Genomic DNA, 13,734 nt, shown 5'->3' with positions numbered 1-13,734 from the left:
AGGAATAAATCGTTCCAAGGTCCACCTGAACCCTGGAGCTGGAGACATGAGAGCTGGGCTGGAAGAGGCGGGATGAGTGTGTTTGTGCGTGCGCGTGAAATTAAATCACATCTCCATAAAAATAAATAAAAAAAATAAAATGCATGTCCAGGGGCTTCGCGAGCTGCTCTGCACTCTTGGCCCAATCGATAGAGCAAAAGGTGAGAAGTGGAGATAAATCAATAGGCAGAGAGCAACACCAACAGTCACAGCGGGTTCAACGTGAAGCTTCGTCACAAAGCTGCTGACAAACGGCTTCACGCAGATCCATTTTTATAGCCGCCGTCAGGCTAAATAAAGCTAATTATCTCAAATTCTGTTGTCATGCTAATTGAGAGTAAAGACACTGCAATTCCAGTTAAAGTGAGACATCTGCGTGTTCAGCCATGTCCTGCTGAGCAGGATTATAACTCACATGCACTGCTGTATATATTTAGTTTGTCCCCTGTCTTGCTAAACAAACTCCATATTTTGTTTAGCTGCTCGTTGCTAACCATCGCCGCTAGGCTGGCATGGAGACAGTGGCACGGTACCAAGGAGTGCGTGCAGATATTGTAACTGTAAAACAGGGGTGGCAGGTCTAAGGAGGAGGCCAACTGGTCGGACTCAACTTCTGTATATTCCTGTGTTCACTGGATCTAATAGTGGCTTAGTGTTTGTTCATACTCTGCGAGGCCGACTGGTTTTGGCCACTAGGGGGTGCACTAACAAGTCTCTGTGCAGTCTGTTGAACGCGGCGCAGCCTTGATCGTGCTGAGTACACAAAGCCCTCGCTGCTTCATTCTTGGAATGTGCTCCGTATGTGCTCCAGTCTCCTGTGGAGGCCACCGCAGACACAGACGTTTCTGTTGATTTGTGATTTTTCCTGCGGCCTGATGCAAAGCGACACCTCGTTTGGCTGCAGCCAAAAGCAGCGTGTTTGCCTGGATGTCCATCCTGCTGCCATCAGGGACAGACTTAGCAAATTCTGCAGGTCCGAAGAAACCAATCTGTCCTTCAAAGGCAACTCAGCACCTGAATCAGAGCAGAATGACCCCTGGATGTCGGCTGGGGAAACGCCTTTCAAAGCATCTCATGGTCATCCAGTGCATTGCAGAAAACTAATGTACGATATAACTGATAATAATAATCCTGATGTAATCCTAATTGACATCTTTCTGGTACCAGGTATCACGTTGGGGTTAAACATCCTCAAGACTTTGAGCAGATCTACATTCTGGGCCTCTGTCGGTGCAGGTGGGGACTCCTTCCAACAGGATCTGTTCTCTGTATTTAGCGTTAAATGCTTCAATTAACACGGTCCATATATAGCTGGACGGCTGTGACTCAGTTGCTGGAGTCGCTTTAGAAATGCAGTTCCATCCACCAGTTTTTCTGCAAACTACAAACAATAATGTTTTGTGTAATGGTGCCACACTGCTGGGCCGCAGACTCACAGTCCTCCCCCGAGTAGCCGCTGACGACTCGGGGCTCGGGGCCCCAACCCTGATGGTTCCTGGCTTGGATCTTGATCTCGTAGGGCACAAAGGTGGGCGTGTTCTTCACCACGAAGGAGTGTCTCTTCACCATGTGCTCCCTCCAGTCCTCCTCCACATCCTGCCTCCTGTAGCTCACCTTGTACTCCAGCCCGGGCCCGTTGTGCTCCATGGGCAACAATGGCTGCACAATGGGAGGAGAGAGAGACGAGTGGGGATGAGTGTGTGAAAAAGGGAACAATGGGGTGAGCGGTTACACAGAGACTTTCGCAGTTGCGTAAGATCTGGGCTGTGCAGGATTAGCATGACAAGCTGGGCCGAGTGAACTGGGCTCAGAAAAAGAATTAAAAAAAAAACACCCGGCAGCAGCTTTTAGCCCGACGTCCATTAAAACAAAGGAACACTTGACCCGACTGGGCCAGCGTGGCTCCGCTCTGATACAGGGAGACATCCGAGATGAAAAGATCCAGCGCCTGGCTGGAGGACGAGGCCGGCCAGGCTGCGGGTAGGGAAGGATAAAGCATTAGCCGCTAAAGTGAATCATTAGCGGAGCGGGCGAGCCGGTGAATCCAGCCAGCGTCGGAGGAGAGCCCAATAATAGGTGAGGAGGGGGATTTATCTCTCTTTCTTTTTCACAATGAAACTGAATATATTACTGTACAGGTTTAAAAAAGGGGGGGAGAAAAGAAAAAAAGTTTCCTTTCATGCTCTCTTCTTCCAATCAAAGAAAAGGGAATTGGAAGCCGCTCAGAAACGATGGTGGGGGAAAAGGGAAGAGCGTTTCTAAAGGTTTGAACTGTAGAGTGCAACGTGAAAGAGGGTGCCGCTCCTCATTCTTATGTTCTCCTTGGTAGTAAAAGAAGAAAAAAAAAGAAAAAAAGGCTGCGGCAGATGCAGAAGGAAAGGAGGCGCTGACGTTTAAACACGCCGGCCAGCTGCAGCAAAGGCACCGACCTCCCAGTTGATGTCCATCTCGTGGGGAACGTGACCTTCGATCCTGATGTTGTCGGGGTTCCTGTCGGGAGCTGTTTGGAAGGGAAGGAGATCAGGTTAGGTCGCAATGGCACGGGAACGCAGCGCCGCCTCAGAGAGGGGTGTGGCAAACCTGAGGGAGGAGTCTTGTATCTCTCCGAGGCCTCGCTGGGCCGACCCCTCCCCACGCTGTTGACGGCGGACACGCGGAATCGGTAGTCGACGTGGCCGTGGAGCCGCAGCACGGCCGAGTGGTGGTTGCCCGGCACTCGCAGGAGCTCCTTCCAGACGCCGGGTTCCCATTGGCTCTCCTCGAACTCCACCACGAACTCTGCCGGGACAGAGGCAGCGAGGCCGTCAGAGCCTTCCGCTCCTCGCTCAGTAGTTCATCACGAGGGAAAACCAGGGGTTAGGGTCACAGACTGTAAATGTTGATCCTGAGGAGCTCTTGCTCATCATTCAGGCATTTAAATGTGAAACACACAAGTCTGATAGAGATTTTAATGACAATTGACTTCAGTCGGCAAGGCGTGTTTTCCAGGAGAGAAGGCGCAGGACCGCAGTTCCCTTCCGTACCTGTGGTGGAGCTGTTGTGATCGTCCCCCGGGATCCATTTCAGCTTCACACTTTTGCCCTTGTGTTCGGACAGCACCAAGTGCTCGGGTGCGTCGGGGACGTCTGGAAACCGTCACAACACGGTGGCACAGACAGACACAACAGTCATCAGCTGCAAGTAGAACAAAAAAACAACAACAACAACAAAAAGGGAAACCGAGGCAACAAATATTCAACGGAAACGTCCCGAGTGGTGGAGGACGTGGGCGGAGCTTCGCCGCTGCCGCTTCTTTTGTCTTTTTTTTTTTTTGTCGTCATTTTTTACACCAAAACTGTCCTGAAGCGTCTTCAGTCAGACCTCCTCTGATGAAGACACGTGCACGTTCACGCTCTGCTGCGGTTCCCCTGACTTATATATAGACCGCAGATGTCACGCAGGGTCAGGTCTGGCCCCCTCCGAGGTCTCCGGGTCTCACCTAACACCAGGAGCGCCGCTGAGGCCTCGTCTCCGTCCACCGGCGTCCTGGCCACGCAGGTGTAGACGCCCCGGTCGCTGTGACTCACGTTGACGATCTGCAGAACGCCGTTCTCCACAAAGTACCTGAGGACGGACGCAGGGCAAGAAGACGAACTCAAGCCAACCTTTCTGCTTTCACTCCCAAAAACATGACATCACTGTAAAATGATTCCGTCACTCTGGTCGCCTGCCCTGCAGTCTGCGCTGCTTCTCTTCTTCTGTTTGCCGTGTGTTCTTTAGTCTCTTTGGCGCCCTCTGCTGTTCTGATCACTGCCTACCCCCCAGCACACACACACACACACACACACACACACACACACCTTATCACGAGGTGAGAGGTGTGCATGATGCTGTAGTGAAAAAGTGAGGCGTGTTTTCTTTTCCCCCCGAGGGTGCTGGGCAGGCAACCAGAGTAACTGAATCCTCCACCGGGCCAGTGGGGGGCGCTGTCTCGCGGGAATAATTACAGCCAGGACGTCATTCTCACATTACAAAGTCAATGAATCATAAAAAAGAGAAGAAGTCGGACATGGACAGACTGCACTGTGCTGCTTGGAGGTCATTGAACTCCCAACCTGGAAGCCTCGGTGTCGTTGAGCGAGATCTCCGCGCCGTCTTTCTCCCACAGGAGCTCAAAGTCGTCGCTGAAGGACGCGTCATACTCGGCGGTGCACGAGAGCTGCGCCGTGGTTCCTATCAGGATGTGCAGGTCCTCGGGGGGGACGACGATCCTGGTGGGATCTGCCGAGATTTAAAAAAAATAAATGAATACAATAAAACAACTGCTTACCGTCAAACACTTTTTTGTAATTATCATTATTTATTTTTTTTACAGCTTTTTTATGGATACAGAAACATGCCAGGTGCGGACCTTTGACGTGAAGCGTGGCGCGGATGTCTGAGGTTCCCTCCGTGTTCTTGCCCAGGCACGTGTAGCGCCCCGCGTCCTCCACACGGGCGCCAGATATCTCCAGCGTGCCGTCGGCGTGCACGCTGAACCTGGGGTCCTGCACGGGCTCGGCGGAGGAGTCGCCTCTGCTCCTGGAAAAGGGCCAAGCGTTAACGTTCAGCCGGCGAGAGTCGGGGTGGCGGGAGGCCGCGTCCAATTAAAAACTCAGCCGCAGATCAATTAACCGCGGCGGGAGTGGGGAGAGATCTTCACTGCAAAATGAGCCTCGTCGCAGCTGCTGTTGCGGTTGTGAGACTTTGAGGGATTTTTTAATTTTTATTTAAAGAAGCAGCAGCAGCAGCAGCAGCAGCAGCAGCAGCAGCAGCAGCAACTGGGTTGAGATCTATTGCCATCTGCTGGCGGGCTGGAGACACTGACAGTGAGACGGACTCACCAGTAGATGTCGGGAGGAGGCGAGCTGAAGACCTCGCAGCGCATCCTCACCACCTTCCCCTCCACGGCCGAGTACTCCTCCTCGTCGGGGGTCAGAACCACGGGGGCCAGATCTGCAGAGAGTTTGGCAAAGCCACAGTCGGTCTCAAATGTTTTCTTGTTTCTTGTTTTTTTCCGGCAGCAAACTCACTCATGATCATGATGTTGGCGTTGGACAGGAGTTTCCCGTGCACGTTGGCCGCCTCGCACTGGTAGACGGCGCTGTCGGAGGCCTGGGCATTGCGTATGACGATGGTGTCGCCCAGAACGTTCCTGTTGGCTGCAGGGAAGTCTGCAAGTGAACACACATCGCACAGCAAGAGGTTTGTGTATTGTGTGTATGGGTAAATTACAGTCACAAATACGTCGATGCCACTACCTAGCCTGAAAATAAAAGTTACTTTTTTTTTTGTTTGACTGTGTGCTACATAGAGAAGCATTACAGGACATGAAGCAGGAAACCTGCAAACATTTTCTCCTCTCAGCTGTGCAGTTCAGCCTGTTGCTCCTCTTCCTGCATCATGTCCACCGAGGCTGCCCGAGGCTGTCCAAAAACTTTTGGGCTGGACAAAACCCTCCGTTTTTGAAGGCTTTTTTTTTTTTTTCATTTTAATTTCCCCCGAGGGTTTCTCTCTCCATAGTGAAATCCAAAGCACGGCGCTAATTAACCGTCATACAGTGGATTTAACACCTCGTCCGATGGTGTTTTGCCAACACTTTTAGACTGGCTGACTATTTGTCCCGTCCCTGATTAAAAATCCCCTCCGTGCTGTGTTGCGCCGAGTGAGCGAAGGTCTCGGTAGGGGGGTAGTGGGGTGGGGGAGTGGAGGGGGGGAGGGGGGAGAAGGAGGCGGAGCCGTGAATATCGATGAAGCTGCGGCGGAGAGACGGGAGGCTTTTAGGGTTTGTTTAAGCGCCGTGTCCACTTGAGAGACAAGCGGGAGCAGGGAGTTGTTTCAGCGGCGCAAACTGACATAAATCAGCATAAATTAGGACGACCTTTCCGTTGACATTGAGTCGCTGCTAAAAGCTCGGCCAAGTGAACACATCGAAAGGCTTTTTTTTTCCTTTTCTTTTTTATGCAGCTTCTGAAAGCAATGAACCCCATCAGAAAGCCAACTGCTCCTTAACAGTAACAGGCCAGACCAGACCAGACCAGACCAGAACAAGCCAGCCAAGTCCAGACCAGACCAGACCAGACCAATCCAGACCAGACCAATCCAGGCCAGGCTAGACCAGACCAGACCAGACCAGACCAGAACAAGCCAGCCAAGGCCAGACCAGACCAGACCAGACCAATCCAGACCAGACCAATCCAGGCCAGGCTAGACCAGACCAGACCAATCCAGACCAGACCAATCCAGGCCAGGCTAGACCAGACCAGACCAGAACAAGCCAGGCAAGGCTAGACCAGACCAGACTAGACCCACCAGACCAGACCAGACCAGACCAGACCAATCCAGGCCAGGCTAGACCAGACCAGACTAGACCCAGCAGACCAGACCAGACCACACATGGCCAGAGTTTCCTGGTTCCTCTCCTGGTCTAACACCACCAGTCTAAAACCTGAGGGTGGGGGGCCTGCACTGGGACCCACCATGCAGCGGGACACCATTCACCCTCCAGGTGATGCTCGGCTCGGGCATCCCGCCGGCCAAACACTTGACCACCACCTCGGAGCCGATCATGCTGAGCTGACTCTGGGGCTCCGACTCCCACTCTGGAGGCTCTGGAGAGACAAGAGGAGCGAGAGGTTACAATGAACACCGTCCACATCCTGGTGACTGTGTTTTTTTTTGTTGCAGTACCTGTACTTTTACTTCAGTATAGAATGTGAATACTTTTACCAAATAATTCCTCTTGTACCTACTTCCCTATGTTTTTTCTCACAGCTGCAAAACAAAGCAGTTGAAGTGATTGTGATGTGCAGTCGCTACCTTCCACCGTCACAGTGAAGTAGTGCATGGTCTCTCCCAGCAGGTTATTCGCAGTGCACACGTAATTGCCGCCGTCTTCTTGCTCAACGTCGGGCACGATCAGCAGTTTCCCATGATTCTCTACTTTGGCTTTGGCGGGAAGCTGGTGACCCATTTTCACCCACTCCACCCTTGGAGTCGGACTGGGAGGGAAAGAAGGAGGAGAGATGGGGAGAGACGCGTGAAGCTGCGACATCATTTCTCTTCAGGTAAATGTAATCAAGGTCACAAGAAGGTTAAACGATATATATATATATCATTTGTATTTTAAATAGAGACTTACTATCCCTCTGCAATACACTCCAACATGAGGTCTTCTCCCTTGACCCGCTGTACCGCTGATCTGGCACCAGAGGGCGTCAGAATGGAGGGTCTTCTCGCCAGGATGGCATTGGCTGAGGAAGAGCAGCGAAATAAAGAAAAAGAAAATAGAATGAGAGCTTTTAACGCAATAGAGTCACGTGACACAGCATCCAGAAAGTCACCGTTGTGTCTGTCATGGGTTAAAAAAAAATGAAAAGAGAACAAAACACAACAAAAACTCACCTGCATCAGGACTCATGTCACTTTTCTCTGAAATGGATATGAATGAGACAAAAAAAACAACAACGTGGAGATGAGGACAGTCCGTAAAATGAGAAAACATCACCAGGAGGACAAAAATAATAATAAAATTACAACACAAATCCAACACAGATGCACATGAATACAAACACTGTGATGGAAGAATCACTGAAAAAAAACAACATAATGAGTGTCTTTCTAAGGGTTCTTTTTAGATAGAGAGAGAGCGAGGCAGAGGGAAACGCCAGGGCAGAGCGACACCTACTGGTGGTGACGACGACCGACATGGCCGTCTTCTGGACGATGGTGCGGATGGTGGGGAAGGCGGCGACGCAGCAGTAGTCCCTGCGGCTGTCCTTCTCCTCGGCGTGGGAGAAGTAGAGGTCTCCGTCCAGGCTCATGGACACCCGCTCATCCTGCTCTATGTGCTGCAGGTCTGTGCACGTGCACGTGCACACGCAACAACAAACAAACAAACAAACAAACAAAAAATTGGCATGCACACATTCACATGTGTCGGCAGAAGAAAAAGCCGAACATGATGAGCGACGATGCGAACAGCGCCGCCGCTGGCAGGCCGGAGGAAGCGCTCACTGATGGTCATCCAGTAGATCTGCAATGGTGGGATCCCAGTGGGCGGGTTGCACTTCAGAACAAAGGCCTGGCCCTCCTCCACCACCACCGGGTCGATCGTCTCCTTGGGAAACTTGGGAACGTCTGGAAAAGACCAAAGAGGAGGAAGGAGAGTCAGTCGGGGTTAATGGAATGCTAGTGAAACACCACGTGATGCAGTTCCTGTGTTGGCCAGCAGATGGCAGTGAAACCATTCGGAATGTGTGTTGTGCTGTCTGAGAGGTCCGTGCAGCCAAGTGGAATATGAGTGTTTGCTGTCTGCAGAGGGAAAGCAAACACTGCTACTGCTGCCTCAAGCGCAGCCAAAAACAGAAAGCGCCCCCTGCTGGAGGAAAACAATATCAAACTTAAGTTGATCGTGGCAAAAAGACTACAATATTTCTTTGTCTCTATAAACAGCAGAGTGGGCGGACACACGGTCCAACTCAGAGCTGATGGTGTGGCTCTGTGCAGGGTAGGGGGCGCTCAAAAGCCCTCATTGACAGGGCTGAGGAAGTTCTTCTCCAAGCCCAATGCAAACAGGGTTGGAGGTAAAACTGTTATGATTGACAACCTTTGATCCACAGGCCGACTTCTGTAAGTTCACTTGAAGGGCAGAAACATGTTGCTGCGAGACGTCGAGCTTCATCTCTGAGTTTCCACTGAGCAGGGAAAGATTTTCTGACTCAAACCCGGTCCAGGACTTCAGGCCACGTCCAACACAATAAGGCTCACAGTGAGATGGTCCAGTCATCCGACCCGACCTTTGGTCCTGAATCACTTTCAAAGAACCTCAACACACTCATCGTGACACACACACACACACACACACACAGCTGGTGTGCGACTCACTGGGCACGATGAAGTCGATCTCCTGCGATATGGCCGTTCCCAGCCTGTTGGAGGCGTAGCAGCGGTAGGTTCCCTGGTACTCTGTCAGGTTCCCATTATTGGGGATCACAAAGGTCCCGGAATTCTCCTCTTTCACCAGCCGGGGGTCCAGCGAGGGCTCGAATTCCATCCCGTTCTTTGTCCATCTGAATCTGCACAGAGGAAAAAGTCCAGTGGGATCAGTTTCCCAGTGAAGCCGCTGCAGCACCAACACAAGGCCTCGCTGCTGTTGTTGTCACTGTTGCTATTGCGGGTTATGGCTGGATGTCCGACTGCTAATGAGCTCTTTTGTGAACGCGTCCTCCCGTCTAGGAGTCACTCCAGCCCGGGCCACTCACTCTGGCTCGGGATTCCCTTTGGCTTCGCACGTCATGGGGAAGTTCTCGTCGAAGGGGAAGGCGATGCGGGAGCTGGGAGACTGAGCCGTGATGGTGGGCAGCTGCTCAACTGGACGACAAACAAACAGACAGAGAGTTAGAGGCGCAGCAGGGGCCTCAGTGCGGCCACAGCTCAGTGGGCTGCGGCTCCCCAACACTCTGGCTACTGACCCGCAACACCGTGTCTGACTCGCAGAGGAAACACCTGCGAGCTTGAAATTTAGCGAAGGGCCAAGAGGTCAAATGGTAAAATGGTTGGAGGCCCTTCGCACATTTGTCTCACAGGACGCGTTAATGTGCACACAGCGGCTTTCCAGTATCAAGACGCTCAGGTCATGTTCTGGTTAACACGCTGCCTTGTTAAACTGCAGGGTTCTGTTTTTGTTTTTTTTTCTCACACCTGAATCATATTAAAGGACCCAAATGGAAGTATGCTAGAAATGACGCTGTTACCAGGCAGATTTCAGGGACAATCAGGGGGAGGCAGGAAATCAGTGGCTACTCTACAAAGCTACTTCTGACATGCGAAATTCTAGCCTAAAATTCTAACACATGAAATTCAATAAAATGCACAAATAGGAGCCCTTAAAGGGGGAGAATTATGGCAAAACAGGTAATGGATATGTTATTGTGATGTCAAACACAAGAGCAGTGATGTATTAAATGGTCCCAGCCAAGAATCAAAATCCTAACAAGCAGATTTTAAAGTGGATCATTTCTGATGGATCTGAAGTCAGATCCACGGTGAAAGGCTCCCGTTTTCGATCGTTTTCCCGTCAGTGCCAGTCTGGACCAATCAGACTCAGGCAGGGCTGGACCTGTGTGATCCACCAGCAGGTTGTCTCACTGCTTGTTGCCTGGTGGTTTGTGATGCTGAGCGCAGCGCGACCACATGTGGAGGAGGATGAACCGTGACATCATGCCACTGTTCCTGGAAGTTGCGGCAGATTAGCAGCACTTCTCTCTCTCTCTCCCTCTCTCCCTCACACACACACACACACACACACACACACACACACTGACACGACTGATGGATGACACATGAGAGTCAGATCCGACACACACGTCGACTCGAGTGAAGCAATCGGGGGGTGAACTTACTGTTTGTACGACCTAAAACTACAAAATCCACAGCGGGGTGGGGTGCAGTGGGGAGGGGTGGGAGGAGTGTGTGGGGGGGGGGGGGTTAGCCGTAAGGGTGAGGGGGGAGGGGAGGGCAGGAGGGCAGAAAAACAGAGAAACAAAACACAGTCAGCAGAATTCCCTCATGTCTTTAAAAACAACAAACAGGTGAATGAGTCACACAAACACAACCTGAGCAGGAGGAAAATATTCTGACAGCAGTCAACTGCAATATGTTGCTGTTTTCCTATTTCTCTTTTTATTATGATAATAATAATAATAATAATAATAATAATAATAATAATAATAATAATAATAATAATAATAACAATAATAATAATAATTATGGTGATAATGAGGAGAAGAAGAAGAAGAAGAAGAAGAAGAAGGAGAAGAAGAAGGAGAAGAAGAAGAAGAAGAAGAAGAGTATAGGTTCTAGCAGACCTCCACAACCCTGAGTGCAGGAAGGAGGGAGTCTAGAAGATGGATGGATGGATGGATGGATGGATGGATGGATGGATGGATGACAGTAATACCTGTGAAACACTGTAAAACAAGCCTGTTTGGCTCCTTTATTCCCTCACACAACCTTACGAGATATTTCTAAATTATTTAGCGGCCGATGTTTGATGCGAACGTTTCCAAGGAAACTGAGCAAATGTGCAGATCCAACACAACAGAGAGACAATTCAAAGGCAGACAACGGCTCTAAGTGTTCAGAACACGTGACGCAACAGTTCCCAGCGGTGTGATGCTCCTCTTCCCTCCTCTTCCCTCCTCTCCTCGCCTCAATTATTCAGCAGTGCAGTTTTTTCTTTTTGTTTTTTTTTTATGAATGCGCCTCACGCCTCTCACCCCACCGACTCAGTGAGACGCTGACAGAGGTTGATAGAAGAATGGCAGCCGTGTTGTGAATCATCCAAATCCAAAATTCTCATCTCATTTCATTGTTCCACCTTTAAATTGTCTTCCAGAAAGAAGACGTGAGACTGGTTTTATTCTGTTTGTGATGTGATGAGGTCATCCCTGTCTGGACAACCAATCAATCCTGTTCTTGGTTTTGTGATGTCACAAAGGGGGCTGCTAGCTCACTTACATCCCACTCAGGCAACCAACCCCCCCCCAGCCAGGTTTTTGCTCCGCCCGAAGACTGCCTTTGTTTTTGTTTTTTTGTTGTTTTTTGGGTTTGTTTTTTTTTACCCACAAGGTCTGACAAAGCAACAGTTTTTTTTAGGCTGCAGGCTACAAACAGAGGGCTAATTACACTGACACAAACTGATCATGTGACGCCACCTCACTGGAGTCCAGGATGAAAGATAAAGGCCTGAAAACATGCACTGGACATCAACATCAACCCAAACTGCCGCTGATCTCCCAGAATGCACTGTGACAATTGGCTGCTTGGCTACGAATGCCATTAAAGCTACTTTGTATTTGCTTCTTTGAAGGTCGCTGGTTTGAACTCACATCATTAATGCCGTTTATGTGTATTTTCATTCATTTATTCTTTTTTTCCCTTTCATGAAATATGTATTGAATGTGTTTTCTTGGAGTCCTGCGACGAGGCCACACCCATTCATTGAGCTCTGTGGTGAATCATTCATGATGGTTAAATGATGAATTCATCATGAGACAGACGGGACTTCCTGTGCTGCACTCACCCTCCAGTGGGATGTCCATGGCTGCGCTCCAGTGGAAGGCACACAGGCAGGTGATCACACCCAGTGTGGCCAATGGCAGGCTCTCCTGCGACGCCATTGGCTCTCGGCGAATCCAATCTCAGTCCCGTGCTCAAGAAAGCGACACTTCTTTTCCCTGCCCACCCAGTGGCGTCCTCAGTTCATGTCTCTGGAGCTCCGCCGCTGGAGACGTGGCACCTGGCGGGATGAAGAAGAGGGGAAGGGGGAGGAGCCTGGTGAGTCTGCGGCAGACGGAAAGAGACAAAGCCCAAAAGCAAAACTAAACAACCAAAACTACACAACAATCTTCTGGTCGACGGCTTTGATGCTCCAGATGTTGTGGTCCGGATGGTGACTTTGTTCTTAGTCAATGTGGTTCTGGTTCGTCATGTGGTCACTAGTCAGATCCTATGTGGACCATGAAGCCATGAAGGTGACAAACCAAGGCAGCCACTCGGTCAGAGTGTCTCTGTTCTCTCAGAAGAAGAAGTCCATTTCTCAACACATTCAACATGTTTACTTGTCTCTGCCACCACGTTTCTCCTCTCATGCAGCCCTGCAGTGTCTGTTACTCTGACACTGCACATGGGCAATTATGCAAATGAGGCGATGACGTCACTTTGCAACTTCGAGCGACTTCTCGGACAGCTTGTAGCTGCTCTTCTGACCACCGGGGGAGCCGACAACACCGCCGGCTGCTCGGCGCTCAGCCGGCCGTAACCGTCCACGAGTCTGCGCCTTTTAATATGCATCAACACAGAGTTCGGCTGCAGTTCAGACTTCAGAATGTTCGCAACAGATCCTGCTCCCCCCCCCCCTCCACCTCCCCCATGGGAGTCAAACTGTTCTGCCGTCTGGGGGGAAATAACTGTATTTCTAATGAGACAATGGAACACAATGGGAGAGAGCCTGTGTGTTCACTGGTAGCAGGCAGATGTTTAGCATTGCAGGAGGAAAAAAAAAAAATTGAATAAATAAATAAATAAACGAATGAATGACTGAATAAAAATGAGGCACTGCGTTCGGGAACCAAGCCGAGATCGAAATCAAAATCATCGCGGAGAGTCGAGACACAGTCGGCGCAATTCCGGAGGCGCTTTAAAAAGTCGGCTGTTTTCCGATAGCGACCTTGGAGAGATAACAGCCAAACTGGCAGGAGAAACATCAGGCTGCAGCGCTGCACGCAGTCAGCAGTGGGACAGCAGGAGTCGGCTGGCCGCACAGGCGAGCCCAGGCCGACACGCAGCGAACATGGCGGCGGAATCGCTAACGCGTCGCGTTGTAACGGCGAAACACCGAGGATTTGGTTGGAGGGTGATATTGGGATTGCTGTGGAAAATAATACTGAAAAATTGAAACTGGAAACTGAAACAAAAAAGAAACTGGACTACAACGGGACTACAATGACGAATCTGATTGGTCCGCTTGAATACGACAGTCAGATCAGTCAGTCAGTCACTCTGCAGATCAACCGCCCATACTGTTGCTTTCCGGGCAGTGTGTTCTGAGCGGGCGTGTCAACCACGGACTCACTGGACGGAAGAGAAAGCACAGCAAGGCTGCAGGAAGGTGGT

The 13,734-nt window shown here is 50.5% G+C and overlaps 1 protein-coding gene across 3 annotated transcripts in view; it reads right to left on the bottom strand.

Annotated features, from left to right (window-relative positions):
• The window catches only part of chl1b (cell adhesion molecule L1-like b), a 29,439-nt gene extending 17,063 nt beyond the window's left edge, over positions 1 to 12,376 (bottom strand). For 2 of the 3 annotated variants that reach the window (XM_076013384.1, XM_076013385.1), the window contains exons 1-19: positions 12,143 to 12,376; positions 10,461 to 10,478; positions 9,321 to 9,429; positions 8,944 to 9,134; positions 8,074 to 8,196; positions 7,745 to 7,915; positions 7,462 to 7,488; positions 7,199 to 7,310; positions 6,877 to 7,058; positions 6,537 to 6,668; positions 5,091 to 5,231; positions 4,902 to 5,013; positions 4,430 to 4,599; positions 4,134 to 4,299; positions 3,518 to 3,642; positions 3,063 to 3,164; positions 2,620 to 2,817; positions 2,469 to 2,539; positions 1,476 to 1,698 (exon numbers count right to left, since the gene is read on the bottom strand). In XM_076013384.1, coding sequence (XP_075869499.1) covers positions 1,476 to 1,698; positions 2,469 to 2,539; positions 2,620 to 2,817; positions 3,063 to 3,164; positions 3,518 to 3,642; positions 4,134 to 4,299; positions 4,430 to 4,599; positions 4,902 to 5,013; positions 5,091 to 5,231; positions 6,537 to 6,668; positions 6,877 to 7,058; positions 7,199 to 7,310; positions 7,462 to 7,488; positions 7,745 to 7,915; positions 8,074 to 8,196; positions 8,944 to 9,134; positions 9,321 to 9,429; positions 10,461 to 10,478; positions 12,143 to 12,239 — 2,470 coding nt within the window. In that variant the 5' untranslated portion in view covers positions 12,240 to 12,376. The remainder of the gene's footprint in view (positions 1 to 1,475; positions 1,699 to 2,468; positions 2,540 to 2,619; positions 2,818 to 3,062; positions 3,165 to 3,517; positions 3,643 to 4,133; positions 4,300 to 4,429; positions 4,600 to 4,901; positions 5,014 to 5,090; positions 5,232 to 6,536; positions 6,669 to 6,876; positions 7,059 to 7,198; positions 7,311 to 7,461; positions 7,489 to 7,744; positions 7,916 to 8,073; positions 8,197 to 8,943; positions 9,135 to 9,320; positions 9,430 to 10,460; positions 10,479 to 12,142) is intronic. The other variant, XM_076013386.1, reaches the window with a different exon arrangement.
• Positions 12,377 to 13,734: the final 1,358 nt, after the last annotated feature.

Source organism: Nelusetta ayraudi, unplaced genomic scaffold (assembly GCF_046127955.1).
Source record: "Nelusetta ayraudi isolate G7.1 ecotype Tasmania unplaced genomic scaffold, CSIRO-AGI_Nayr_v1 ptg000146l, whole genome shotgun sequence".
In the NCBI taxonomy this organism is placed as follows: domain Eukaryota; kingdom Metazoa; phylum Chordata; class Actinopteri; order Tetraodontiformes; family Monacanthidae; genus Nelusetta; species Nelusetta ayraudi.
Note: the sequence above shows the minus strand (reverse complement) of the source record. Positions and strands in the feature narration are given on the sequence as shown.